The sequence below is a fragment of the Opisthocomus hoazin genome, chromosome 24, assembly GCF_030867145.1.
Source record: "Opisthocomus hoazin isolate bOpiHoa1 chromosome 24, bOpiHoa1.hap1, whole genome shotgun sequence".
Classification (NCBI taxonomy): domain Eukaryota; kingdom Metazoa; phylum Chordata; class Aves; order Opisthocomiformes; family Opisthocomidae; genus Opisthocomus; species Opisthocomus hoazin.
This window is the reverse complement of record NC_134437.1, coordinates 6,133,412-6,158,315: the sequence shown is the minus strand read 5'-3', so window position 1 is coordinate 6,158,315 and position 24,904 is coordinate 6,133,412. Positions and strand designations below refer to the sequence as shown.

General features: G+C 59.3%; 2 protein-coding genes across 7 annotated transcripts; both read left to right on the top strand.

Moving 5' to 3' along the window:
* Window positions 1-554: 554 nt before the first annotated feature.
* Window positions 555-12,241, top strand: CCDC15 (coiled-coil domain containing 15; the record flags this gene model as incomplete). Its single annotated transcript, XM_075442390.1, has 8 exons — window positions 555-665; window positions 4,360-4,437; window positions 4,791-4,955; window positions 6,078-6,197; window positions 7,884-7,987; window positions 10,046-10,225; window positions 10,299-10,447; window positions 11,643-12,241. Coding segments are annotated over 8 exons (1,173 nt in total), but the record flags the coding sequence as incomplete, so codon positions are not given.
* A 542-nt stretch (window positions 12,242-12,783) lies between these two features.
* Window positions 12,784-23,309, top strand: SLC37A2 (solute carrier family 37 member 2). Of its 6 annotated transcripts, XM_075442339.1 has the most exons (19): window positions 12,784-12,856; window positions 15,609-15,690; window positions 15,789-15,876; window positions 16,225-16,303; window positions 16,403-16,538; window positions 16,935-17,011; window positions 17,107-17,273; window positions 17,656-17,693; window positions 17,925-18,107; window positions 18,276-18,366; window positions 18,446-18,508; window positions 18,979-19,064; window positions 19,927-19,975; window positions 20,278-20,351; window positions 21,370-21,448; window positions 21,570-21,667; window positions 21,978-22,042; window positions 22,309-22,357; window positions 23,113-23,309. In XM_075442339.1, exons 1-18 carry the CDS (start codon window positions 12,798-12,800, stop codon window positions 22,349-22,351), a joined length of 1,557 nt encoding a protein of 518 aa, XP_075298454.1. In that variant the 5' UTR covers window positions 12,784-12,797; the 3' UTR covers window positions 22,352-22,357; window positions 23,113-23,309. The 6 variants fall into 6 exon arrangements, with proteins under 6 accessions (XP_075298454.1, XP_075298455.1, XP_075298453.1 ...); XM_075442340.1 differs by lacking the exon at window positions 22,309-22,357; XM_075442338.1 differs by having other exon boundaries at window positions 22,309-23,309.
* Window positions 23,310-24,904: the final 1,595 nt, after the last annotated feature.

The following is a 24,904-nucleotide window of genomic DNA, read 5'->3' as shown; positions in this document are numbered from 1 at the left end:
ATATCTCCAGAGAAGGAGACTCCACAACCTCCCTGGGCAGCCTGTGCCAGGGCTCCGTCACCCTCAGAGGGAAGAAGTTCTTCCTCGTGTTCAGACGGAACTTCCTGTGCCTCAGTTTGTGCCCAAAAATCCAGCCTTAGAGACCGCTTGAAGCTTGGGTTTTTTATTTTATAGCGATGCTTACGCTGCATTTGGCGTGTGCCGGAGTTATTCTGGCTGATGGGGGTGGAGAATCGCTTCTGGCTGGACAGTCAGGGGGGTTTGGGACTTCTGGCATGTCCACGGAGCAATTTGGGAGCGGAGGAGCTGTAACCAAGCCCTTTGCCCGGCCTGGATCAGGATTTCGGGGCGGTGGGGTGGCTCTGAAAGACACCTTGGGGTTGCGGGTTACCTTACGCCTCTCTGTGAAGCTAATCCCGGGCTTCGTAAAGCGCCCTGGTCAGAGCGGGGTGCGCTGGGAGATCTCTCCCGCGCAGCGAAACTTCTCGGCGTGGCCCTCGCTGCAAGCAGCCGCTTGACTTCTTGTTTCCTCTTGTCTCGACCTTCCCTCCTAACGGCAGCTTAGCAAAACCACGCAGCAAGCTCGGCGCAGGCTGGCGTCCCGCAGAACCGTGCCCCCGGGAGCGGGTCCCCCCGAACTGCCCGGCGGCATCTGGAGGCGAGAGGTGAGCGAGGGGTGCCTGGGGCAGGGGGAGAGGAGTCCAACTGTGGATGGTCTGGCTCTGATTAGCAAATCCAGCGCACGCTTCAGTGAGTTTCTCTAGCAGGAGTGAAATCAGCTGGGCTTTTGTGACCCACCTGATGATAACCCCTGAATTTCAGTGGTGTGACCCTCTGTTCTTGCTGCCTTTGGGAGAAGGGCAGGGCAAAGTGGGTGAAAACGTCTCTGTTTGCACAGACTAGGAGACAAGAATTCAAAACCTGGTTTTTTTGGTTTTTTTAAAGGCTGAGATTGCGATCTGGGTGCCTGGGAGGAATGTGACGATCAGCCCTCCCCTTAGGTGCCTCCTTTTCTTCCGCAAACCTCCACAGCTCTTTGCCTCGCATCCGTCCCTTGTTTTGTGTGGGTGGCAGAGATCTGGAGGGCTTTCCTCGCCCGGGGCTGGCTTCTGGTAGGGAATCGCTGGCACGCATCCGCTTTCCTCGAAGCGGTGCACAGGAGCCGAGGTCGGTCCCCAGCGCCTCACCTTTTGTTCTCTTGCACTTCATCCTGCTTTTGTCACTCGGGTTCTGGAGAGCAGGTTTTTTGTCGCAGCTTTTATCCTGCTTTCCGTGCCAAGACCTCTCTTAAAGTGATCTGCTTTGTCCACTCATGAGTCCTGGAGAACACCAGCAGTCACCCAGCCTGGTATTTTGTCTTCTGCCTCCTCCGGAGCCAGTTTCCTGCCCGTCTTGCAATTCTTCATTCCCATCTCTTTCCTTGGGTTCATCAAAGGTGAGGTAGATCTTGCCTGTTATCTAGAAAACACCTTTTAAATAAGGGCTTGTCTGGCTCTTCCTCCTCTGTGTACTGTTGGAAGTCAAGGAAGTCAGCTTTGTGAGCAAGAGTTACAGAAACAGGATAATTACGGGCTCGAAGACCTCGTTACCTATTTTGCACACTAACATACCTTCTGTTTAAGTCCTCGGTGCGTTTCAGACTGCTCAGCAAGACGGAGTGATTCATTACTCGGCTATCAGCGGCACGAAAGCCTGGCATGAATAATGCAGTCGCTGCCCATGCCACGGGTAGCGAGCGGGGTCACAGATAGCAAGCGGGACGCGTGTGAGTCCCGGCGGCGAGTCATCCGCAGCGGTGAGAAACGAGAAACGGGGCCGGGAGGGATCGGGAGCCGTCCTCCCGCCTGAACCTTACTGCAGCGACAGTGAATCGACGCTCTCTTCAAAGGATTTAACAGCTTCCCTAGGCAATTTATTCTGGGAGGAATATATTGATTTTTTTTTTTTTTTTTTGCCATCAATCTTTTTTATTACTCCAAGATAGTGGAGGGGGAAAAAAAAAAAAAAGCTCTAATGTTAATCTGACTTTTTCTCCCTGTATAAAGGTTTGCCACGTTCACAGCTAGGCAAGACAGCAGCTTGTTCCCTTCTCTTCAGACGCAAAAGGCTGCTGTGGACTTAACCTCCCCGGTAATTGCTGCCATAGGGCACTGCCTTGCCCTTTGCTTTTGGCCTCCTTGAATTTCCTTGTGCTGTCCCAGCTGATTCCTTTGGTTTGAACCCAAGCGTTTTCAGCCTGTTCTCAAAGGCTCTGCAACGCCAGGCGGCTTGGTGGGGTCGGTAAATGTGATCAAGAGGCTTCTTTCTTCCATCGTCCAGGCCGATAATGAAATTATCCAGCAGAGCCCACCTAGTTCTTCCTCTGTTTTTGTGCAGCGAGCTCCTGAGGCTGAATCTGGGTAGTGCTGTTAATCAGTATTGCACCTCCCGTGGAATGGTTTCATCTGGCAGATATCTCCTTACGCAAGCGTTGAATGAGGCCGTGTCAAAAGCCAAGCTCAAACCGAGACGTCTGCTGCTGCGCTCTGGCCTGAGACCTCTTTCTTCTGCTGGAGGAGAAATTCAGACCAGCCAGAGGTGACGCGCTCCTGGCAAATTCACGCTGGTCGCTGCTTATCTTGTTTTCTGGCAGCTTGCAGGCAGTTTGCAAGGTGATTTCCTCTCCTCTTTCTGAAAGATCGAGCAGCTAAACTCTTTGAGGCTAACATCTTCTCTTTAGTGTTTCCTCCCCCCCCCCCCCCCCTCCCCCCCCCCCCCCCCCCCCCCCCCCCCCACCCCCCCCCCCCCCCCCCTTTATTTAAGATAGGTGCAGATTTCAGGGAGGGGGAGGCTGTTAGCAGCTTCTCTGCTGCTCCTGGCAGTAACTCAGGGCAGGTCCTGCCTCCTCAAAAACCTCATGAATGTTTTTGAGGAGGAAAATGATCTGATGTTTTATGGGAATGATCTGATGTTTTATTCCCGAAAGTAATCCAAGATTTTTCTCGCTGCTGCTGTTAGCTCAGAGCGAGCCTTTGGCTGAACGTCGATGCCCGGAAGCGTAAAACACTGCTGTTCTTGGTGTCCTCTGATAGCTGTCCTCCTCGAGTAGCCAGTCCTTTAGTCTCTCTTACCAAAGCCTGGCTTGTTACCTTGATCCCTCTTGTTTTACTTGAAGCTTTGGCCTTTCTGGAACTTGTTTTGGTTTTACTTTTTTGTCCCCGCGTGCTTGTGTTGTCTCCTGCGCGATTCCTCCGGTAATCTGACCCGTGCTCCGCTTCCTCCGTGCTCGTATGGGTCGCGGGCGCAAGACGAGCTTGGGGCTTAGCCAGGGTTTGTCTTTCCACTCTAGCCGGGCAGTTTGCACTTGCTCAGTTTAAAGGAACTTTTCCTTCCCCTTCAGCCCTGTTTTCTGCATTTTTCTTTTTTTTTTTTTTCCTCCTTCCCTCTAAAGAGTTGGGTTCCCTGCGATCGATAATCCGGGTTCCCTGCGATCGATAATCCGGGTTCCCTGCGATCGATAATCCGTGTTCCCAAAATTGATAATCCGTGTTCCCCAAATCGTTGCTCTTCCTCCCTCCCAGAGATTTCTTTTCCAGTCAAAACCATTCAAAGGGTTTCTTCCCCGCTTTCCCGAGCAGATACCTAGGTGGTAATCGCGTGGAAACAATGTGGCCTGTGTTTCCGATGATCCTGCTCACCACGCCGTCGGCCGCTTTGCCTTTAGGCTTTGCTGTGGGTCCCCAGCATGGCAGCACCCAAATTCTTCTCCCCAGCTGATCGTTCACCAAAGTTGGGGGTTATTTTCCCCCCCATGGTTTCGTTTCCTTCTACCTTCAGGGCTGCTGAGCATCCTCACGAAGCAGCAACCGTTCTTCTCTACTCCCTTGTCCTCACCGACGCAGCTCTTGTGTTGCGTTTCTGCCGTAACAGGGGTTATAGAGCAATTCCTATGGCTGTCGGAGTAATTTCTACATCTATCAAATAATTCCATGTTCAGAGTGACTCCGGGCTATCCTCCGTCCCTCCTGTGTCGCAGCTGAGCCGTCTCAAGGGATCCCTGGCGCAGCCTGCTCTCCTCCTGGGGATCTGTCCTCTCCCTCCGTCAGCAGTCCTGCTCTTCCCTCCCTAGCACAGAATCAGAGAATGGTTGGGGTTGGCAGGGACCTCTGTGGGTCACCCAGTCCAACCCCCTGCCGAAGCAGGGTCACCCAGAGCAGGCTGCACAGGACGGCGTCCAGGTGGGGCTGGAATATCTCCAGAGAAGGAGACTCCACAGCCTCCCTGGGCAGCCTGGGCCAGAAGGGACGTCAAGGCAGGGGAGAAAAAAAAAAAAATCTTGGCTCTGAGCTTGCTTCTGGCACTTTGATTTTTTTTTTTTAGTTTGTGGGAAACAATCTGCTGCCTCTCAAAATATTGTTAATTGCCACCGGGGAGCCTGCCCACTTACCATCTGAAGCGGTACGCTGCGTGCTCCAGGGATCCCGCCACCCCCTAGCTCCTCGCAGTTGCGAAACGGCGCCTGGAGAGGTCTTCTCCTCCTCTTTCCTTCGCCCCGCGCGCGCCCGTCCCTCTGTTTCCGCAGTCGGTGGGAACGCAGTCACGAGTCGCCCCGCAAAATTCGCATTTTCGGGCTCTCGTGCCCCGCGGTGGTGCTTGAACACATCGCGTTGCTGCTTGCCAGGTCTCAGCTGACTCCACAGACCAAGTGCCCTGGGGTTAAAGCTACTTCTGACCCCCACGAGGACGTTGAACTTGCCCTCTGCACCAAAGCCGCCGCGTCTGAATCCCGTATTTACGCCCTTCTCCTCCAGAAACCGGAGTCTTGCGAGACGGCCGCGGTGCCCGCAGAAGAGGAGGGTGAGGAGCTGCTTCTGGCAGGACATCACGACCTTCCAGCCGAGCTGCAAGCCCGGGGGACGGCCCCGCACCAGGCTGAGCAGGACGATGACTTCTACATCAAAATTGAGTTTGAAAAAGTAAGGCTCATGCGGGGCTGGGCCAGTTGGTTTTAAGAGGTTTGAATCGTTGGGGTTGTATCGGCAGAGACGGGCTGCCGTTGTAGGAGAGCAGTTGCTCCCTCAGGCCTTGTTAACTCTTAAGCCTACTGTCGTCAGAACAGGCTCGAGCGCGGTGTGAAAGCTAAGGGAGGTTGGCGGCTTCTGTTTCGCCGCTTTCATCTCACAGCTGCGCCTTCAAAAGGGGTTTTATTTGTGCCTGCCTCGTGATGCCAGCTGGCTGGCGCTCGGCCGAAATCCGAGGGTGCAGTCGCGTCGTAGCCTTAACCGAACTCCAAACGGCGGCCGGCAGGACCCGCAGCCGCCTCTGCTCCGGCCGCCCTGCTCGGAGGCGGCAGCTGGAAGAGCTGCGGCTGGCGCATCGAATCAGCCCGGCAACCTCCTAGAAAAATAAAAACATAAAATCTCTGCGTCAGAGGAACGGAGCGGGCTGTCACGATTCCCATGCCCCGGGGCCGGGGAAACTCCTCGCGTAGAGGCGGCGTGGACGTCGCTGCTGGTGAGGGCCGAGCCGATGCGTTTATTGATTCCTCTTCTGTTTGCAGGCAGGTTTTCATTAAGCATCTGGGGCGTGGAAATCTTTCACCTTGATTACCCGGGGTAGTTAGCAAATACTTTATGGCCCAGCGTGCCCAGCCTCACCTGGTGATTAGTCCAGCCAGGAGCAGAAATACTGGCTTGACAAATACCGAGCGGAGGGAGGAAGGCGGAGGCTCACGCTGAGGTTTTTGGGAGACCTGCTGAATTCCCCTGAAGCTTTTTGTAATTTTTATTGTTGCTGTTTGTGTTATCGTTATTTTTCTTGCCTTTCACAAAGGTCAGAATGACAATTTGGGGGAGGTGAGGTGTGAATCCGTATGCAAACTAAACCAGAAGCCTCCTCCGAGGGTGTCTTTAGACAAACCTTGGGTGCTCGGGCTCCCACACGCCTCACCAACCTACACCCCCCAAAAAAGCCCCGCTCACGGGTGGGTTACCCCGCTGAGGACCGTAGGGATCACGCGTAGGGGAGTATTTTGCTGAGGGAAGGTGAGAAACTTCACCCTGAAGACGCTGATCGTTCTCTCTTACGTTATCTCCCAGTTCTGCGCCGCGTCGGCGGAGGACTCGAGCTCGCCCGAGCCTCCCCAGAGGCCGCACACCGATTGCCAAGCTCCCCTCGTGCTCTGGACTGGCGTGGACCAAGAGGAAACCAAGAAGCAGGTTTGTCTGCTGGAGCCAAGCCCTCGTCGTTTCGTCCCCGTTTCGGGACTGAAAGGTATTGAGCGCGGAGGACGCTGCTGGCTCAGAGAAGAGCAGCCTTAGCGTTGGAAGCACCTGCTAGGTTTGGAAGTTTCTCTGCGTTGGTGGCGTCTCGGGCCTCGGGTGGAGCTGGCAGCTTCTTTTTTGAAGGTCTGTCGTGACCGTAAGTGCAACCGTCGCGTGCTCCTCCCGCAAAATCTGGGATCTGAAGAACACCGAGGGCTTCCTTCATTTCGCCCGGCGAAACAGAGCGGTGTCGCTTTCCGCGGCTGCGTGGAGAGAGAGAAGCTGCCGAAAACACTTTGGAAAAAACAAAAACAAACCTCACTTTATGTTTTTTGGGTATAAAGCTGGGAATATAAAGGGTTCTACCGTAGCAGCGCGGCGCAGGCGCCGGGACGGTAGCTTCCCAGCCCGGGCTGCGGGCCTGGCGCCGAGTGTGGTTCAATGACGAGGGCCTCCCAGCCTGCGGCCGGGACAGCGTGGCTCGTGCTGAGCCGGGCGATGCGGTGATGTTTCTCTCTCTGCCTAAAGGAAGCGGCTTTTATTTTCCTGCTTCCCTCTGGCGCGAAGAGGAAGGCTTCCCTCCTCTTCCGTCGGCTTGCTTGCAGCGTAAGACTCGACAGGACTTTGAAAGAATTGCGGTTTTTTGCATCCCTCGCGTGCGTTTTCTGGCAAAAAGCCGGTTTCTAGACGGCGCGACAGCAGCCGGGGCTTGTCAGCCTGTTCCTTGCCCTCGCGGTTCCCCCTGCCCCTTGCTTTTTATCTCCCTGGCTCTGTTCCACCAGGAGATAACTGGTTTTGCAGCCCTCTCTTCCGCCTGGGTGTTTTTCCATCCAGCTTTCGCCGCTTCCAGCCTGGCGATTTTCTGCTCCTCTGTCTCCGGCCGTGCGGGGCTCTCTCCGCTGGGCCAGGTGGACAAACTCAGCCCAAACCTCTCGGCGCTGATGAGGAAAAATCTGAAACTTTCGGGCACCGTGGAGCTTGAGCTGTGTACCGACCGATTCCCACGCGGGTGGGAGGGCTTCTGGCGTGAGCTTTTAGCCAGGAGCTTTCCCTACCCTTGCTGCGTCGGTAAAGGCAAAGCCCAGGCATCAAACCTCGTCGTGTGCTCAGTGCCCGGACGAGAGTTGTTCCCTGCAGGGCTGGTGGATTTGTCCCAGCCGTGAGTTTGCCGCCTCTGTGGTTCTCCTGGGTGCAGTGGGTCCAGCTCGGTGTTGTATTTTTTTTTTTTATTTTTGGAGATAAAAGCTGGAGGCTTCCAGCAAACCGCAGAGGACCACAGGTCCCCAGGTGGATCGAAATTCTTAGACTCGCAGCGCTCTGTTGTAGTGGGCTGAAGTGGGAACCGGCTCTTTTCCTCCCAAAAATGAGAATTTAGGCATTTGTCAGATGACAGAGCCTCCATCCGTAGGAAGGTTCAGTCGAGGGGTGCTGGTACAGAGCTCTCTGATGTCTCGGTCCTCCTCTCCTAGCTAAGCGCCGTCTCTCCAGCTTCTCAGTCCTGGGGCACGTGCGCTAGGAGATATCTGAGGATCCCCTGGGAAGGAGTGAGGTTTCTACCCCGCTAGAAATCGAGCTGAGCGCTGGCGTCGCTCGATACCGATCCCAGACGTCCTCCTCAGAGGTGCCTCTCCTTTCCCGCAGCGTCGGAACGAGTACCTGAGGTTCAGGCGCCTCTTCATGAACGTGGAGCGAGAGCAAGTGAAGGAGCAGCAGAGGCAGAAGGAGAGGCAGAGGAGAATCGCCGAGTGAGTACACGCGGGCGCGTGCCAGCCGGTGGGATTTGTTCCACCGACCCCCAGGAGATGACCCTCGGGCCGTGTCGAGTCCTTCAGAGGCGCTCAGCGCTTCTCTGCCTCCTTTTTGAGTCCCCGTGCGGCTTGGGGTGGGAGTCGGGAGCCGAAACAGCCGGCTGGGAGGCTCGCAGCCCACCGAGCCGTGGCTCTGCGGAGCCGATCCCAAGACCCCGCGCGGCGGGCGGCGTTCAGAAACTTTGGGGTGAGGTCACGTCGTGGGTGGTAAACTGAGCTGATCTCTGGGGGTTTTCATGGCAGACCCTCGCAGCTACAAACGTACACAGCGTCATAAAAAGGTTTCCTCGCGTTTATTCCGGAGCTGAAAACTCTGTGTAAAGGTGTCGGTACTGGTTTTGGCGCTGTACTCATCGTGTCCCTTCGAAGGAGGAGCTCTTGTCCCTCGTCTTGTCCCTCGTTCAGGAGGAGCTCTGCAAATTCACACCGAAACAGGAAAGAGACTCTGCAGTTGTGGGTGTTTTTTTTTGCTTTTCTCTGCCTTGCTCTCGAAGGAAGCGATGCAGATCTGACCTTCTCGGTCCCCAACGCGGGCTTTGTGGGTGCAGCGCAGGCACCCGAGGGCAGGGTTTTCGCGGTCCCTTTCCAGGCCGGGCTAAAGAACCGCTCCTCCAGCCGCGTTCCTGACGTTTAAATTGGCACTCGGGAGCTCTGCAGAGCTTTCCCTGCCCTGCGAGCGCTGGCGAGACACCGGGGACTTCCTACTTGGTGTGAGATCTTTTTATTATAATTTTTTCCCCTCCCTGGTTGCAGGGGAGCCGCAAGCTGCTGGGAGCGGATGCGGGAAAGAGCTGGTTTTGCAGTTACTTGGTGTAAAGCCTGAAGTTGGCCTTGGTTTCGAGAACAGAGTTACGGTGGGGTAGTTCGGGCTCCGTTACCGCTTCATTTAAAAAACATTTTGGAGTTTGGAACTCGACCGGAGCAGTTTGGCTTCAGCGCTTTCCTGCTGGATGTAAAGATCTGACCCCCCGAATGGAGCGACATCCGAAATGTCTCGCTCGAGGATGCTTCCTCCCCCTGGCTTCTACCCAGCCGTGGTATTTATATTTTTTTTTTTTAATGCCTTTTGGCAGCGATCAGCCTGTAACATGTTACTGCATTTGGTACTCATCAGCGGGAAGAAAATGGCAGATGCTTCAGCTTAAAGGCCTTCGTGCTTCGCAATTGCTGCTTGTCAGGGGAACGTTGCTTCGCGCTCGGTGCGACCGGCGCAACCCAGATTCCACCGGAAGGGCCGGAGCGCCGGGTAGGTGCAAGGGAAACTGAGGAAAACCGAGGATTTGGTTAAAAACGCCTCTTCGAGCCTGTTTTGGAGTGGGCGTGGGATCCTTGGAGCTCCTCTGCTGTATCACAGAATCACAGAATAGTAGGGGTTGGAAGGGACCTCTGTGGGTCACCCAGTCCAACCCCCTGCCCAAGCAGGGTCACCCAGAGCAGGCTGCACAGGACCTTGTCCAGGCAGGTCTTGAATATCTCCAGAGAAGGAGACTCCACCACCTCCCTGGGCAGCCTGGGCCAGGGCTCCGTCACCCTCAGAGGGAAGAAGTTCTTCCTCGGGTTCAGACGGAACTTCCTGTGCCTCAGTTTGTGCTTCTCCAGCCCTGTTGTGCTCCCTGTCCTGGAACAGCCTGCGGTGGGATCCAAGCTGCCCCGTGGTCAGAGGAGATCGGGAGCGGGGGAGCTGAGCTGCTGGTCCTTTCTGGTGGGCACCGCGCTCGGTTTCGGAAGAGCCGCCCTGTTGGGGAACCGCAGGTGGCGGTTCCGAACAGGAGCACGTGTGAACGCGATGCGGGAGCTGAGCTGGAAGGAGGAGGCTGCGACGGTGAGGAGGCAGGAGGAGCTCAAGGGCAGGAGAGCAGGAGAGCATGCACAGGCTGGTGTTTCCAGGCAGCAGCGGCATCCAGATCCCCGTGCCCTGCTCTTACAACCAGGGGCCGGCGGGGAACGGAGGTTGGGATGGGGAAGCTCCTTCTCCAAGCACGTGTTTGCCTGCAGGATTAAGGGCAAGAAGGAGAACCAGCGGCGGGCGGAGGAGCGGAGGATGCAGGAGGCGGCTGAGCAGCAAGAAGCCTCCCTGGGAGAGGGAACCTGTGAGACCCTGGCCCAGCTGAAACTGGAGGAGAGGAGGCTGAAGAAGGTTAAGGAAAACCAGCAGCGAAATAAGGAGCACGTGAGGTACGGCCGGATCCCGTCTCCTTGCGCGGGGCTGGGGGTTGCTGGCAGAGGTGAATGTTTTAACCCCTGGCAGGTACGTCGAAGCTCTGCGAGCCCAGATGAGGGAGGAGGTCAAACTGCGTAACATCGAGCTGCCGCCGCTGTGCTCCTGCGGGTCCGACTTTTGGGACTCCCACCCGGATACCTGCGCCAACAACTGCGTCTTCTACAAAAACCACAAAGGTAGGAGCTCCTGCTTCTGGAGGAGGGGTGCCTAGACCTGGATCCCCGATTAGACCGGGAGAAATCAAGGCTGGCTAGAACGTTTCCCTGGTCCTGCTGCGTAGAGATGCTCCGACAGATGTAGGAGGGGGCGAGTCTGGTGCTCTGCTGCTTCCTCCTAACCCAGCCTCTTCCTCTGTCCCTTCAGGGAGCTTAGTGGGGCCCTGTTGATTTAGCTCAAAACCCGGTTGTTCTCTCTGCTTTACGGCAAAAAGGCCGAGGTCAGTTTGGGGCCGTGAGCGGAAGCTCTCGCCTCCTAACGCTGCTCCCGTGTCCCCTTCCCAGCCTACAGCCACGCTCTGCTGTCCGTCGCCTCGTCCTGCGACCCCCCGGAGAGGAGCCCCTCGGCCAGGCTGCCGCTCCGCGCCTTGGCCGCTCTCTGCGCTCGCTCGGGGAAGCGTCGGTGACGGGGGCGGCCGGCGTGAGTCGAGAGCGGGGCCGGGCGACTGGCGAGCGCTCGAGTTTTGACCTTCAGCTGGGGAATAAACTGTTGTCAAGGGTTGTCTGTCTCGTTGGGAGTGGGAAAGGAGGAGAAACGAGGGACGTGGGGGCAGCATCTCTTAGGTTAGAAACGGGGGGAGTTTCTAATCCCCTTCCTTCCCGCTCCCTTCGCCCTGTGGCTCGTAGCACCCCGTGCCTCTCAGGTCACGGTCCAGAGCCAGGTATTTATTGCTCTTCCACTTTCTTCTTTAGGGGGACCTAATATATGCTTACAAGTATCTGCAGGGTGGGGGGCAGGAGGACGGGGCCAGACTCTTTTCAGAGGTGCCCAGCGACAGGACAAGGGGCAACGGGCACAAACGGAAGCAGAGGAAGCTCCAGCTGAACCCGAGGAAGAACTTCTTCCCTCTGAGGGTGACGGAGCCCTGGCCCAGGCTGCCCAGGGAGGCTGTGGAGTCTCCTTCTCTGGAGATATTCCAGCCCCGCCTGGACGTGGTGCTGTGCAGCCTGCTCTGGGTGACCCTGCTTGGGCAGGGGGTTGGGCTGGGGGACCCACAGAGGTCCCTTACAACCCTGACCATGCTGGGATTCTGTGATTCCCGGCGAGGACCTCTCCTCCACCGTCATCCACCCAGCACTTTACCCAGCTTGTCCTCCGGAAAGGAGCTTTTCCCTCTTTATATCCATATAAATATTATCCATATTTATTCTCCAGGTGAGCATAACTCTCTGCCGTGCTCCTTTTTCCCAAAACCGACACCGGCGGGGGAACGCGTTCCGGGACGGAGGTTGCGCCATAACCCGTCAGTGACATTTACAGCTCGCCAGCTCCGCTCCCGTCACCTCTCCAATATTAACCGGGGCAGGAAGGACGGGTGGCCGAGCGTGCCCGGCTTCCCCACCGCCCAATTCCCCGTTACCGTCCCGCCGCCGGCGCAGCAAACCCGCGACCCCGGGCCAGAGGTAGCGCGGAGGCGCTGAGCCGCGGCCGGGGATGCTCGATTCACCGGCTGCTGTTTATTAACCGCCTTTTGCGTCAGGGGAAGACACCGCTGACCTAATACGGGGCGGCGAGGCCGATTCAGAAAGGGCAGGATCCGACCCGGGAGGTTTTTTCGCACACGCTAGGGCCGGGGAAGCGAAAGGGTAAAGCTGCCAATGGGTTTTTTCAGCTGGTTTCGGGGCAGCTGAGGACAAGCGTTGCCTTGGCAGGTCCCCAAGCCCTCGCTCCTACCCCGGGGACTCCCTGTTTCCACCTCTGGAGCAGCACCCAAAGGGCCGTGGCTTGGTTTAGGGCACAGTTAAGAGCGATGAGGGTGAAATAAAGTCGCTGCTGCTCCTCCACCTTCACGGTCTCGTCCGTCCCCGGGGTGTAAATGGGTTCCTTGGGGAGCGGGGAGGGATTTCTCCTGGCGTGAAGCCCCGAGGAGAGGAGAGCGGGACCCCCAAAATGCCCACGAACGAACCCCAAAGCGGGGCTGGGGTGGCTTAGCCAAAATCAGGGCAGCGAAGCCCTTCCCGGGGGTGACAGAAAAAGCGATGGGAAAAGTTAAAACCGGCATTTTCCGCTGGAGAAACGGAATCTGGGGAAAATCGCGGGACCAGGTGCAGGTGGGGGTCCCCCGGGACCCCTCCCCGCTGCCCAGCTTCGCTCTTCCCTCCCGGTTTTGAGGTGCTTTTCCGTCTGAACGGGAGCCGGGGCCCGAGGGGATGCTCGGGGCCGGGGAGGGGCCGCTCCCGGGCGGGGAAGGAGCCGGGGCCGGGGCGGGAGCGGGGCGGGGAGCGGCGGGGAGCGGCGGCCCCGCGGGGCGGTGAAAAGGAGCGGCGGGGAGGGGGGGGGGGACCGGTAGCTCCGCCGCCACCGCCCGCCATGAAGGCAGCGCTCGCCCCCGGCGTCCGCCTGCTCCGCGCCATCCCCCGGGACAGCCGGTGAGCGGGGACCGGCACCGGGGGGACCGGCACCGGGGGGGGGGGGAACCGGGATGGCCGGGACCTGCCCTGGACCGGGGCACCGGCACCGGGATGGGAACTGGTACCGGGAACGCGATTGGCCCTGGACTGGGGACCGGTACTGGGATGTGGACCGGTATTGGGATGGGAACCGGCACCGGGGAGGGACCAACACTGGACCGGGGGACCGGTACCGGGATGGGGACCGGTACCGGGATGGGGACCGGTACTGGACCGGGGGACAGGTACCGGGATGGGGATCGGTACCGGGATGGGGACCGGTACTGGACCGGGGGACAGGTACCGGGATGGGGATCGGTACCGGGATGGGGACCGGCACTGGGATGGGGACTGGTACCGGGATGGCGATTGGCCCTGGACTGGGGACCGGTATTGGGATGGGAACCGGCACCGGGGAGGGACCGGCACTGGACCGGGGGACAGGTACCGGGATGGGGATCGGTACCGGGATGGGGACCGGCACTGGGATGGGGACTGGTACCGGGATGGCGATTGGCCCTGGACTGGGGACCGGTACTGGGATGGGAACCAGCACCGGGGAGGGACCGGTACTGGACCGGGGGAGAGGTACAGGGATGGGGACCGGTACCGGGATGGGGACCGGCACTGGGATGGGGACTGGTACCGGGATGGGGACTGGCACTGGGATGGGGACATGCCCTGAACTGGGGGACCTGCCCTGGACTGGGGGACCGGCGCTGGAATGAGGACTGGTACCGGGATGGGGACCGGCCCTGGACTGGGGGACCTGCCCTGAACTGGGGGACCGGCACTGGAATGAGGACCGGCACTGGGATGGGGACCGGTACTGGGATGGGGACTGGTACTGGGATGGGGACCAGTACCGGGATGGGGATCGGTACCGGGATGGGGACCAGTACTGGGATGGGGACCAGCCCTGGACTGGGTACTGCGATGGGGACTGGCCTTGGACTGGGGACTGGTACCGGGATGGGGACCAGCCCTGGACTGGGGGACCGGCCCTGAACTGGGGGACTGGCACTGGGATGGGGACCAGTACCAGGATGGGGGACCTGCCCTGGACTGGGGGGTCACTTGCTTGGGGACCAACACTGGACTGAGGGTCACTTTTCTGGGGACTGGCACTGGGATGGGGACCGGCCCTGGACCAGTGGCCCCTCACCCAGAGACCAGCACCAGGCTGGGGACCGGCCCTGGACCAGTGGCCTCTCACCCAGAGACCAGCACCAGGCTGGACACCGGCCCTGGACCAGGGGACCAGCACTGGGATGGGAACTGGCCCTGGACCAGTGGTCCCTTGCCCAGGCACCAGCACCAGGCTCACCCTCAAAACTTGGTGGGATGTGGCCAGCACGGAGACGCTGACAGTTCTCCTCCCTTCTGGCAAGGTGACGAGCCCGCTGCCCGCGTGATTTGATTTAATATCGCTATTTTTTGGATGCCTGTTGCCAAACGACCCCCGTGCTTTTCCATCAGCTGTAATTTTCCCTGCCAGAACACGTGGGGTAAAATCAAAAAAAGCCCAAGCATCCGGCTGAGTCGCGTACCGCACGTGAAATTTCTCTTCCCCTTCCTCGCCACGGCCTCTCCGCTCGCTTGGGATCAGCCCCGCAGCCACCCGCGGTGATTTTTTGAGGGGGTTTTAGTTATTTTTTTTGGGGGGGGCTGAGAACCAGCAATTTTTCAGCTGCGGTGCGGTCTCGGAGCCGGGAGCCCGGAGCGGAGAGCAGCCCTGGGTTTGCAGGGTGCCCCTGCTCGCTGCAGTTTTGTGGAGAAGTGAAACTGCGAAGAGGAGCGGGACGGGCTAAAACTGCAGAAAACCGCTTTTTTTTTCCCCCCCCCTCCTAAACTTGGAGCAACGCTGCAACAATTCTCGGTGCTGCGGCTGCCCCAGACCGCTCCCATCCTTAAAAACCATCCCTAAACGCAGGATGGGGCCCCTTGGCAACGCTCATCCCGCTCCGGAGGGTTTGCTGGGAGCAGCATCCCCATCCCAGACCCCGTTTTCCCCCTATTTCCCCCCATTTTCCTGCAGTTAATTCAAGCAAAAGCGACAAAAGTCGCTATTTGGCGGAGGTATCGCTCAGGGCATCTCCCCCCCCGGCTTTTTTTTTCCCCAGCTCCTCTTTAATTAACGCCGGGAGCGATGATGAATCAGCCGTGGCCTTGTGCCCCGTTTCCACCCGTGACGCCGGCCGGGCGCTTGCTCACCCCGCGGTTTGCCGGGACGGCGGCTCGGGGAGGGGGAAGCCCCCGAGATAACCTCAGTTTATCTTCTGAAGCCGCAGCCTTGGCTGTTTTGGGGGGGCTGGTTCAGCTCTGAGCCGGCAGAATTGTCCCTGTTCAGCTTCAAGGGTATTTTTTCGGGGAAATTAGTATTTTGGCGGGGAATTGAGCAGAAACGACCCCGGTTTTCCCCGTTCCTGTGCGTTTCTGAGACCCTGCAGGTTAAATAGTGCTGGAGCTGCGTGCGTGCGTCCTAAATTTGCATCCGCATCCTGAGCGGCTTCAGCTTGGCGCGGTGGTGGCTCTCATCCCCCTCACCTCATAATTTTCTCCAAAAATTACGAATATTTGAGGGGGGGGAAGAAAAGCACGGCTAACGCTGAGGCTGGAGATGTCCAAGACATCCCCGCCGGGGTGGGCTTTCCCAGCTGGGACGGTGACAGGCCACCCATCCCTGTCACCCCCCCAACCCTGACCCCTCTCCGCTCGCTTGATCCCGCAGGTACCGGGGACTGACGCTGGTGCTGACCTTCCTCTGCTACACCAGCTACCACCTCTCCCGAAAACCCATCAGCATCGTCAAGGTTAGCTCCGACCTCCCCCCAAGCCGCGGGGAGAGGGGACACGGGGTTCCTGGAGCACCCTGATTTCACCCCTTCTCTCCCCCCCCCCACCCCCGCAGAGCCAGCTGCACCCCAATTGCTCGGACTGGGGTCCGAACCCCCACAACGACTCCAACAGCAGCACGTGGTGCAGCTGGGCACCCTTCGGTAAGGCTGAGCCGTCCCCCCCTTCCCTATCACCCCAAAATCTGCCCTCACGGCCGCCGAGACGGGCTCCCCGCCGTGCCCTGAGCCGGGTCATGGCCGGAGGTTTTGGCAGGGGGCCGGCTGCTCGTTAGGCACCCGGAGGTAATTAAGCAGCTTGCGTCTGCCCCGTGCCCCCGGGGGCAAAGGGCAGCAGCGGGTGGTGAAATCGGGGCCGGGATGGGAGCGGGTCCCAACACCGATGACGTCCGGCCACGCTCCGAGACCGACCGCTCCCCGGGGACGGGGGAATGAGGGGAGGGAAAACAAGACGGGGGCCAGGCTGACGTGGCCCTCGTGTTTCTTTTCCAGATGGAGACAACTACAACGAGCTTTTCGGGGCGCTGGATAATGCCTTCCTGGTGGCCTACGCCATCGGGATGTTCATCAGGTACCCAGGTCCTTCGCACCCCTTTCCCTCCGCGCCGTGCCGCCCGACGGCGGCATCACCCGCGACGCCTCCCGACCGCGTTTCTCCCTCCCTCCGCAGTGGGATTTTTGGGGAGCGCCTCCCCCTGCGCTACTACCTGTCGGGGGGGATGGTGCTGAGCGGGGTCTTCACCGCGCTCTTCGGCCTCGGCTACTTCTGGAACATCCACGTCCTCTGGTACTTCATCGTTGTGCAGGTGTGTCCGCGCCGGGGGACGCCCAGGCTCTGGGTTTTACCGCCGCGGCCCGGTTTTCCGGTGACTTCTGGGGACGAGGGTGTCCCAGTTTCCGAGCCAGGCATTTCCACTCCACGCAAAACCCGGTCACGCACGGCGTGGGCGCCGAAACCACCGGGCGTGCCCATCTTGCCGAGCCGTTTGGCAATGCCAGCCGCTCCCAGTTCAGCCACGGGAAGGATGCAAACGGCTCCGGGATAGCCCCGGCGGGACAAAAAAATCCCCCCCCTGCCAAGCCGAGCGTTTTCTCGACGGATTCGGGATGGGGGTGGCTATTTTTGAGCCCGGCTGCCCAAAACGGCGCCGGGGTTCACCGGGTGCCGCCGCCGCCGCGTGACGCTGCCTGTCTCTTGCCAGGTCTTCAACGGGCTGGTGCAGACGACCGGCTGGCCCGCCGTCGTGGCGTGCGTCGGGAACTGGTTCGGGAAGGGAAAGTGAGCGTTTCTCCGGCGTGTCCCCCCCTCATCCTCATCCCTGTTGACCCCGGGCAGCCGCCCCGGTGATGCCAACCTGGCTCTCTCCCTGCCAGGAGAGGTTTGATCATGGGCATCTGGAACTCGCACACCTCCGTCGGCAACATCTTGGGGTCGCTCATCGCCGGCGTCTGGGTTTCCTCTGCTTGGGGCCTGTCCTTCATCGTGCCCGGTGTCATCATCGCTGCCGTGGGCATCATCTGCTTCTTCTTCCTCGTGGAGTGTGAGTGGCCTGACCGGCAGGGCCACAGTTTTTCTCCTTACCCGTCTCCAAGCATTTTTGGCAACCCCAAACACTTCTTCCCAGCTGGTGGCAAGCAGGGACGTGGAGCCGACCACCACGCATCCTTTGGGGTCATCCAGGCAGGCTCAGCCCCTGCGCCGCTCGCTTCTCTCATCCCATCTTTCTAGGGAACCTTTGGGAAGCCCTTTGGGATTTTACCAGGGTTTTTCGCTGACGGGAAGCGGGTACCCGGAGATGCAGCCCAGCCCCGGGGCGTTTTCCCAGCCCCACGTTTCTCCCCCCGCGGCACGAGATGCCGGAGGGAGCGCAGGCGGAGCGGGGCTGACCCGGGCTCTCACGGGATTCTCCTTTCTCCCTGCAGATCCCGAGGACATCGGCTGCAGTCCGCCTATGCATCACGTGAGTCGAATCGATCCCCAGTGGGCTGGTCCTGGGCTGGGTGGTCGCTACAGAAGAACGACCAGGGTGTCAGGTCATAGTGTCAGAAACTAGAGCGACGCTCAGTTATCACAGAGGATGCTCGTTGCTGTTCTGGTGTGAGCATCCTCCGGGTCACGTCCCAGCAGAGAAGCTGTTTCAGCCCCTTGCAGCAACGTTGAGCCACATCTCCTGCTTTCGGTTTGCTTTCAGACGGCCTCCGACGAGGACGACGCTGGAGGGGTGACCTCCAACGAGAAGGATCCCGAAGCGGTCTCCTCCAACGAGGGGCCGCCAGGCAGCTCGGGCCACAGCAGCGTGGATCGCTCCGACAGCCCCAAGGAGCCAGCCGAGGAGCCTGAAGCCATCAGCTTCCTCGGGGCGCTCCGGATACCTGTGAGTCGCGGGATGCCCCTTACGTCGTGACGGGGATGGAGGAAAGAGCAAAGCCAGGGCAGCTCACGCCATCACCACCACCGGGCAGAAAACTGGGGGGGGGAAAAAACCACCATCTGGAGGAGGTTCGGAGGAGGAGGCTCCCCTGATGTCTTCTCTTTGTCCCAGGGCGTGGTGGAGTTTTCTCTCTGCCTGCTCTTTGCCAAGCTGGTGAGCTACACCTTCCTCTACTGGCTGCCCCTCTACATCGTCAACGTCGGTGAGTTTTTTGGGGACAGGGAGGCGGGAGCGAGCCTGGCAAGGGGAGCATCTCCTCACCCCTCCCCTCTCCCTCGCAGCTCATTTCAGTGCCAAGGAAGCTGGGGACCTGTCGACTCTTTTCGACGTCGGGGGCATTATAGGTTCGTCACGTACCTGGGTGGAGGGGGTGGATCGGGGATGATTTGGGGACAACCCTGGCTTTGACGGAAAGTTCCCTCCACGGAGTGCAGTGAGGTTTATTCAGCACTCACAGCACTTAGCAGGCAGCAAACGCCCCTCGTTTTTATTTCACCAGCCAGGCGACCATCGCAACCCCTTTCCTTGGGTCTCGCTTGCTCAGGCTTTCCTTTTTCTTAGATAAATAATACATTTTGCAAGCGTGGAGGGGAGCAGAGCAGGTGTAGTGAAACCATCCGCAGGGAGAAAGCGGTGTGGATAAATCAAAGCTCTTCACTCTGATATTATTATATTTAACCTTGGGGACACCTCGCTCCAAGGCTGGGGGATGAAAGAGCACTGCAGTGCAGCGTCCCGTTGGATTTTGGGCTCAGCCAGGGCGAAGCTTTGCCGCCGGGGCGGCGTGACCGACACCTGCGCCTCCTTCTTGCAGGAGGGATCTTTGCCGGCCTCATCTCCGACTACACCGGCGGCAGAGCCACCACGTGCTGCGTGATGCTGGTCATCGCCGCTCCCATGGTGCGTTGTCACGCGGGGGAGAAAATCACCCAAGTCACGAGGGTTTCCTCTCCTGCAGCTCCTTTGAGTCACGGCCGCTTTCCTCTTCCCAAGCGCTCGGATGAGCTGGTCACGCTCTCCGCTGAGACAAGCGCTGGGATCGATACACACACGCAGACGCTCCCAGGGTGGACATCCAGATCTGGCGGCTGGGAGGGGACGGTAGAGTCCCTGACAGCTAAAAAAAAAGCCTTTAGAGGTCTTTTTTCCCTCCTTTCTGCTCTGTCGTAAATCGGTGGGGGTCCCACTGAGCCGATCCAGGTTTCATCTCTTTGCTTTGCATCCCGAAAGTCCCCGTGCCGACGGCCTCATGCTCCGCCGGCGCTTGGCTGGGACGTCCTTCCCCAGCACCTGCACGGAGCTCGTTTGGCCTTGCTGCCGCAAAAACGCAGCTAATTAGCTGTAATCTAAGCCTGGCCGGCTCTGGGTCGTGAGGTTCTCCCCTCCGAAGAAGGTGGCGCTGGCTGAAAAGTAGAGGGGCCGCGTCGCGTCCACGTCCCCCCGATCGTGCCGGCGGGGCAAATCACCGTCTGGCTTCAGCCTCGCCGGGCCGTAAATCGCGGCAGCACCTCTGTTTGCCAGCTGCCAAGGTGTTCCATCTGGCACGCAGACGGCGGGACGCGGAGCCAAGGGCGCGCTCGGCTCTCCGTCCCGGCTGGCGTTCTCCTCTTCAAACACCACGTAGGGCGGGGGGCTGCGAAGCCCGGTGATAATTCAGGTCCCCACCTTCTCTATCGTGGTCCCAGGGTGCTGCTGCAAGGAAAACACTTGGGAAAACAGCTGGAAGAGCTGCAAACTAGTTCATCCCATGTCTCTTTTCCAGCTGTTCCTGTACAACCACGTTGGCCAGAATGGCATCGGCACATCAATAGGTAAGGAGCTCCTCGGCGCAGCCGGCTCCAGCCACCGAAGGGGCGATGGGAGACGCTGCGGACTCACCTGCCTTTGTTTCTCCTCTCGAGCCGGGCTCCCGGTCCGGGATTTGGGGGAGGGTGGTGCTGGACGAGCGTCCTGCTCCTGCTGGGTGGGATCTCCCGGGGAAAGCAGAGACGGATGCGCGAGACTGCGATGTCTGCACAGGGACGGGGACGACGGACCCGACGTCCTGCTGCTCCCTGCGCTTAACGATTTAATCTCTTCCTGGGTACCTCCGCGGCCGTCTCGCTCCTCACAGCCATGCTGATTGTCTGCGGCGCTCTGGTGAACGGGCCCTACGCTCTCATCACGACAGCGGTCTCGGCAGATTTGGTAAGAGGCGCAGCTCGCAGAATCACAGAATCACAGAATAGTAGGGGTTGGAAGGGACCTCTGTGGGTCATCTAGTCCAACCCCCCTGCCGAAGCAGGGTCACCTACAGCAGGCTGCACAGGATCTTGTCCAGACGGGTCTTGAATATCTCCAGAGAAGGAGACTCCACAACCTCCCTGGGCAGCCTGTTCCAGTGCTCCATCACCCTCAGAGGGAAGAAGTTCTTCCTCATGTTCAGACGGAACTTCCTGTGCCTCAGTTTGTGCCCATTGCCCCTTGTCCTGTCACTGGGCACCACTGAAAAGAGCTTGGCCCCATCCTCCTGACACCCACCCTGCAGATACTTGTAGGCATTTATAAGGTCCCCTCGCAGCCTTCTCTTCTTCAGGCTGAACAAGCCCACACCCTTGCCCACCCAAAGGCCGCTCCCTCTTTCCCGGAGGGATGTTTGCTGGGATTTTTGCATTTTAGCTTTGTTTTCCGATGCCTCTGAGCCCAGTGGAGGACAACAGCGCTGTTGTGCCTCGTGCTGCAGCCCACACCCTCCCTTAATACAGCTTTTTTTCCTATTGCCCTTTACCTTGGCCATGTGAGTCTGCTTCAGCCCTGCTGCTTCTCCCTCTAAGCACAATCAGAGCGGAAAAATCTGCTGGAAACCACCTGCGGTCATTCCCTGCTGTTGGCGATCCTGGTTTTGCCGTGGTTTGGGTGCGGGCAGCATCTGAGTTCAGTTTTCTCGTCCGCAGCTGGGTGCGATGCGTGGAATCACAGAATGTTCGGGGTTGGCAGGGCCCTCTGTGGGTCACCCAGTCCAACCCCCTGCCCAAGCAGGGTCACCCAGAGCAGGCTGCATAGCACCACGTCCAGGCGGGGCTGGAATATCTCCAGAGAAGGAGACTCCACAGCCTCCCTGGGCAGCCTGGGCCAGTGATCCGTCACCGGCCTCACGCGACGACTTGCCCGCTGCAGACCCCAAAGCCACTTTTCCACCTTATATTTTCCTCCTCCGTCCCTGCAGGGAACCCACGAGTCTCTCAAAGGAAACGCCAAAGCCCTTTCTACCGTCACGGCCATCATCGACGGCACAGGATCCGTAGGTACATAGACACAGGGGATGCCGAGCGCCGATTTCCCCCGGCACTGCGGTGCTGGGGGGGCCCTGAGCCCCTCTCCCCCGTGCACGGGGCATCTCCTGATGTGCCTCGTGCGCCCTCACAGGCGCCGCACTGGGGCCGCTGCTCGCAGGGCTCATCTCCCCCACGGGCTGGAATAACGTCTTCTACATGCTGATCGCAGCCGACGGCTTGGCTTGCCTGGTAGGTCCCTCCCTGGTGGGGACTTGTTTTGCTACCCTGGATATTCGACGGCTCCGCTTTATCCACCCGCGCGCCGGCGGAGGGCGGGGATGCTCCTCGCCAGGCCAAGGACGCGTTGCAAAGCCCCGTATCGACTCCAAACCTTGGCCTCCATCCCCTTGCGACCTTCCTCCACGCGCAGTTTTAGTTGGTGCGATCGTCCCTAGGGAGAGCCTCAAAATTTATCTCCCGGCGACGGAAGCGCCCGCGCTGAGGCTGGCGGCTGCAGAGCCATCAGCCCCGTGGTCATCCTCCGCCTTTCCTCCTGCAGCTCCTCGCTCGCGTGGTGGTCAAGGAGGTCCGTAGGTGGTGCGGCTGCATAGCGAGGAAGAGAGGGTACGTACGCACCGCCCCGGGGCGGCCTCCGGTCCCGCGACGCCGGTGCCGCTCCTGAAAGACATTTGTTATCCCTCGCTGTCCCTGCTGCGTCTCCGCGCGGGCGCCGCGTCGGGCTTCGCGAGGCCGCCTGCCTGGCGTCTCGCTCCTGTGGGCACAAAGAGATGTTTTCCGCCTTGAGCCAGGGAAGCACCTGGGGGATTTTAGCCGTCCGCGCCTCGTGAAACTCCCTCGGTGCTAAAGACGCCGTCCTTGTGTCTTTGTAGCTCTAGCGTGCAGCTGACAGAGTCAGTGCTGGATGGGAAGTAGCTCGGCGTGAGTATCCCCGCTCGAGCCCCGAGGATCAAACGCAAACGCAAGCCCTGATTTGCCCTGATTTCAAGTTTGGCAGGCTCAGCCTAGAAACAGCCGCTCCGCTGATCATTCCAGGGCCGGGACCAAGATTTGGGAATCAAAGGATCAAATCGCGATGGCTGGGGAAGAGAGTGCGGACGGGGCGGGTGGGCAGCGCGTCCTTGTTCTCTGGCTGCCTTACGTTAGCCCGGACGCCTGATGAGCAAAACGTTGATTAACGCACTGAAACCAGCTGAATTTATAGGCTGACGTGCCCACCCGTGCTAATGAGCTCGATTACACGGAGTGCGGGCTCGCTAATCAAATCTGTGGCCAAATCACCGCCGTGAGGGCGTAAACAATCTCCGAATCAGCACTGGCCCATCTCTGATTGCCATTGGCACCAAAATCTGGCTGTTTTGGGCTGGGGGAAGCAGCCGGCTCGGTCCGTGGGAACACCGCAACGCCTCAGAGGGCTCCGGGGAGCAGCTTGCAAAGAGGAGGCGCGAACGCTGGCGTCATTTCGGGGGGGACGCTTTGGCCGAAGACGAAGCGGTGGCTGGATCTCCTCCTCTCACCCGCTTTTCCCTCCGGGCTTGCGGTGGCAGATGGGGCTGCGGTTTCCCCGGCGGAGCCCCTTTTTTCCTTCCCGTCTCTCCGGCAGCCACCGCGGCGCCCGTCGTCGCTCCCGCCCGACGGCGCCCGCCGCGCTCAGCCACTTGTTTCTCTCCCCGCAGGTATAAGGAGTTTTGACGTGCCCCCCGCCAGCCGCCCCGAGCAGAGAAGCCCGGAGGGAGGAGAGAGGCTGGGACACGCCGGGAGCGTGTTGGTCTCGGCAGAGCCGAGGCACAGCCTCGGGCACGGCCCCGTGGGCTTGTGCCACCACCGGACTTTCCGGGCTGATTCTTCACTGTCAAGACATTTTATTAATAAAAACGTGCAAAACCTGCGTTGGCCACTCCGTGCCCTTTCCTGGCGGGGCTCGGCCAGGTCCACGTGAGCTCGGGGGTGGCCATCACGCCCTTCTTCTTGCTGTTCTCCACTGGGAGCCTCTCGTTTGCAAACCTGCCGCATCCCAGCGCTCGGTACGTCAGGATGCGGGATCAGGAGGACGGCGCCAAATCACTTCGGGCAATGCCTCACCGACAAAGCACCGCTTATTCGACGTAGAGAACATCCCTGGGCTTTTCCCTGAGCCCAAACTAAGCTGGTTTTGCTCCTCATCTCATGGTACTAAAACCAAAAAGCAGCATTTCTCCTGATTATCACAATGCCTAATTCATACCATTTAGCCCCAAAAGAAGGACCCACAGCCACGTGTCAGCCCCCGTACCATGGCAAACAGCCGCTCGTGGCTGCTCTCAGTCCAGCACAGGCAGCTGATGGTCTTCGTTAGACGCCTCCTAATTAGGAGGAGCCTTGCGACAGGCGCCTGGGAGCCCCCCCGGGAGGTTAAACTGGTGCTTCTGGGGGCTCCCCCGGGGCAGAGGTGGGACTGGGAGGCCCCAGCATCACTCAATCACTTGATTAAGGGGGGGGCCCCCGACTTTGATGTGCGAGGAGATGGGGTGCACAGGGGTGCGTTTCCTGGCCTGCTCGCCATCGAGGGATTGTGCCCGGGCAGGCTCCGGCTCTCCGCCCAGGGCAGAGCAGCGCCGGGTGCCAGGAGCTGCGTTTATGCCCGGTATAAATCTGAACTCTAATTGACTTCACCTCCTTGGATCTTAACCCCGAGGAGAAAACATCTGGGCCTGATGTGATTTTATTAAGTGCTGATTTCATCAGCGAAGGGGAAAAAAAAGGAGGGGGAAAAAAAAAGCAAAAAAAAAAGCAGAAAACCTGCAAGCCAGTTGGATCAGCTCTCTGTAAAGCCCTGCGAGGCGATGGAGCGGCACGGGGAGGGACAGGCAACTCGGAGAAAAGCACGTTCGAGGCGGCTGGACGGTGATGACCTTCGGTCCCCTCCACGCTGCCCGGAGGTGCTCGGCGGGGCTTGAAAACTCGCCAGTTGCCTGCAGATCCCTGGGGAAGAACGCAGGAGAAACCATGGGGCAGGCAGAGAAAAGCAAAATCCCCAGTTGCCCCTTTTTCCCTGGGAAATGACCTCCCCCTTTGGGGGGAAACCGCGACGGAGCCCTAGGGAGAGGTGTCACGACAGGGCCCGTCCTCAGCAGAGACAAAGTGCCGACGCCGCAGCATCCCCAGGCTGCACGGCTCCTGGCGAACGCGGCCTCCCGCAGCACACGGGCCAGCGATGCCAGCAGAGCTGCCGCGCCGGGCTGAGAGCGGTTCCTTCGGCGCACGCCTGCCCGAGCTTTCGCTTCGCTCCGTGCCCATCCACCTCGTGCAAGAGGATGGGGGAGCTTGAAATTCGTTTTCAACCAAAAATCCCACAAGCCCTGACACGTGCAGGGGCTTATTGCAAAAGCAAGTTGTTTTTTATGGTTTCTTCTCTCCTCTTTTCTTCTCTCCTCTTTTCTTCTCTCCTCTTTTTTCTTTTCTTTTCTTCTCTTTTCTTCTCTTCTCTTT

Excerpts from the sequence above, each read along its gene's own strand:
- SLC37A2 (XM_075442339.1), top strand. The coding sequence starts at position 12,798 with ATGAAGGCAGCGCTCGCCCCCGGCGTCCGCCTGCTCCGCGCCATCCCC. Across the intron at positions 19,976-20,277 it reads TGGCATCGGCACATCAATAG|CCATGCTGATTGTCTGCGGC; the intron begins GTAAGGAGCTCC and ends CGCTCCTCACAG. Across the intron at positions 20,352-21,369 it reads CAGCGGTCTCGGCAGATTTG|GGAACCCACGAGTCTCTCAA; the intron begins GTAAGAGGCGCA and ends CCGTCCCTGCAG.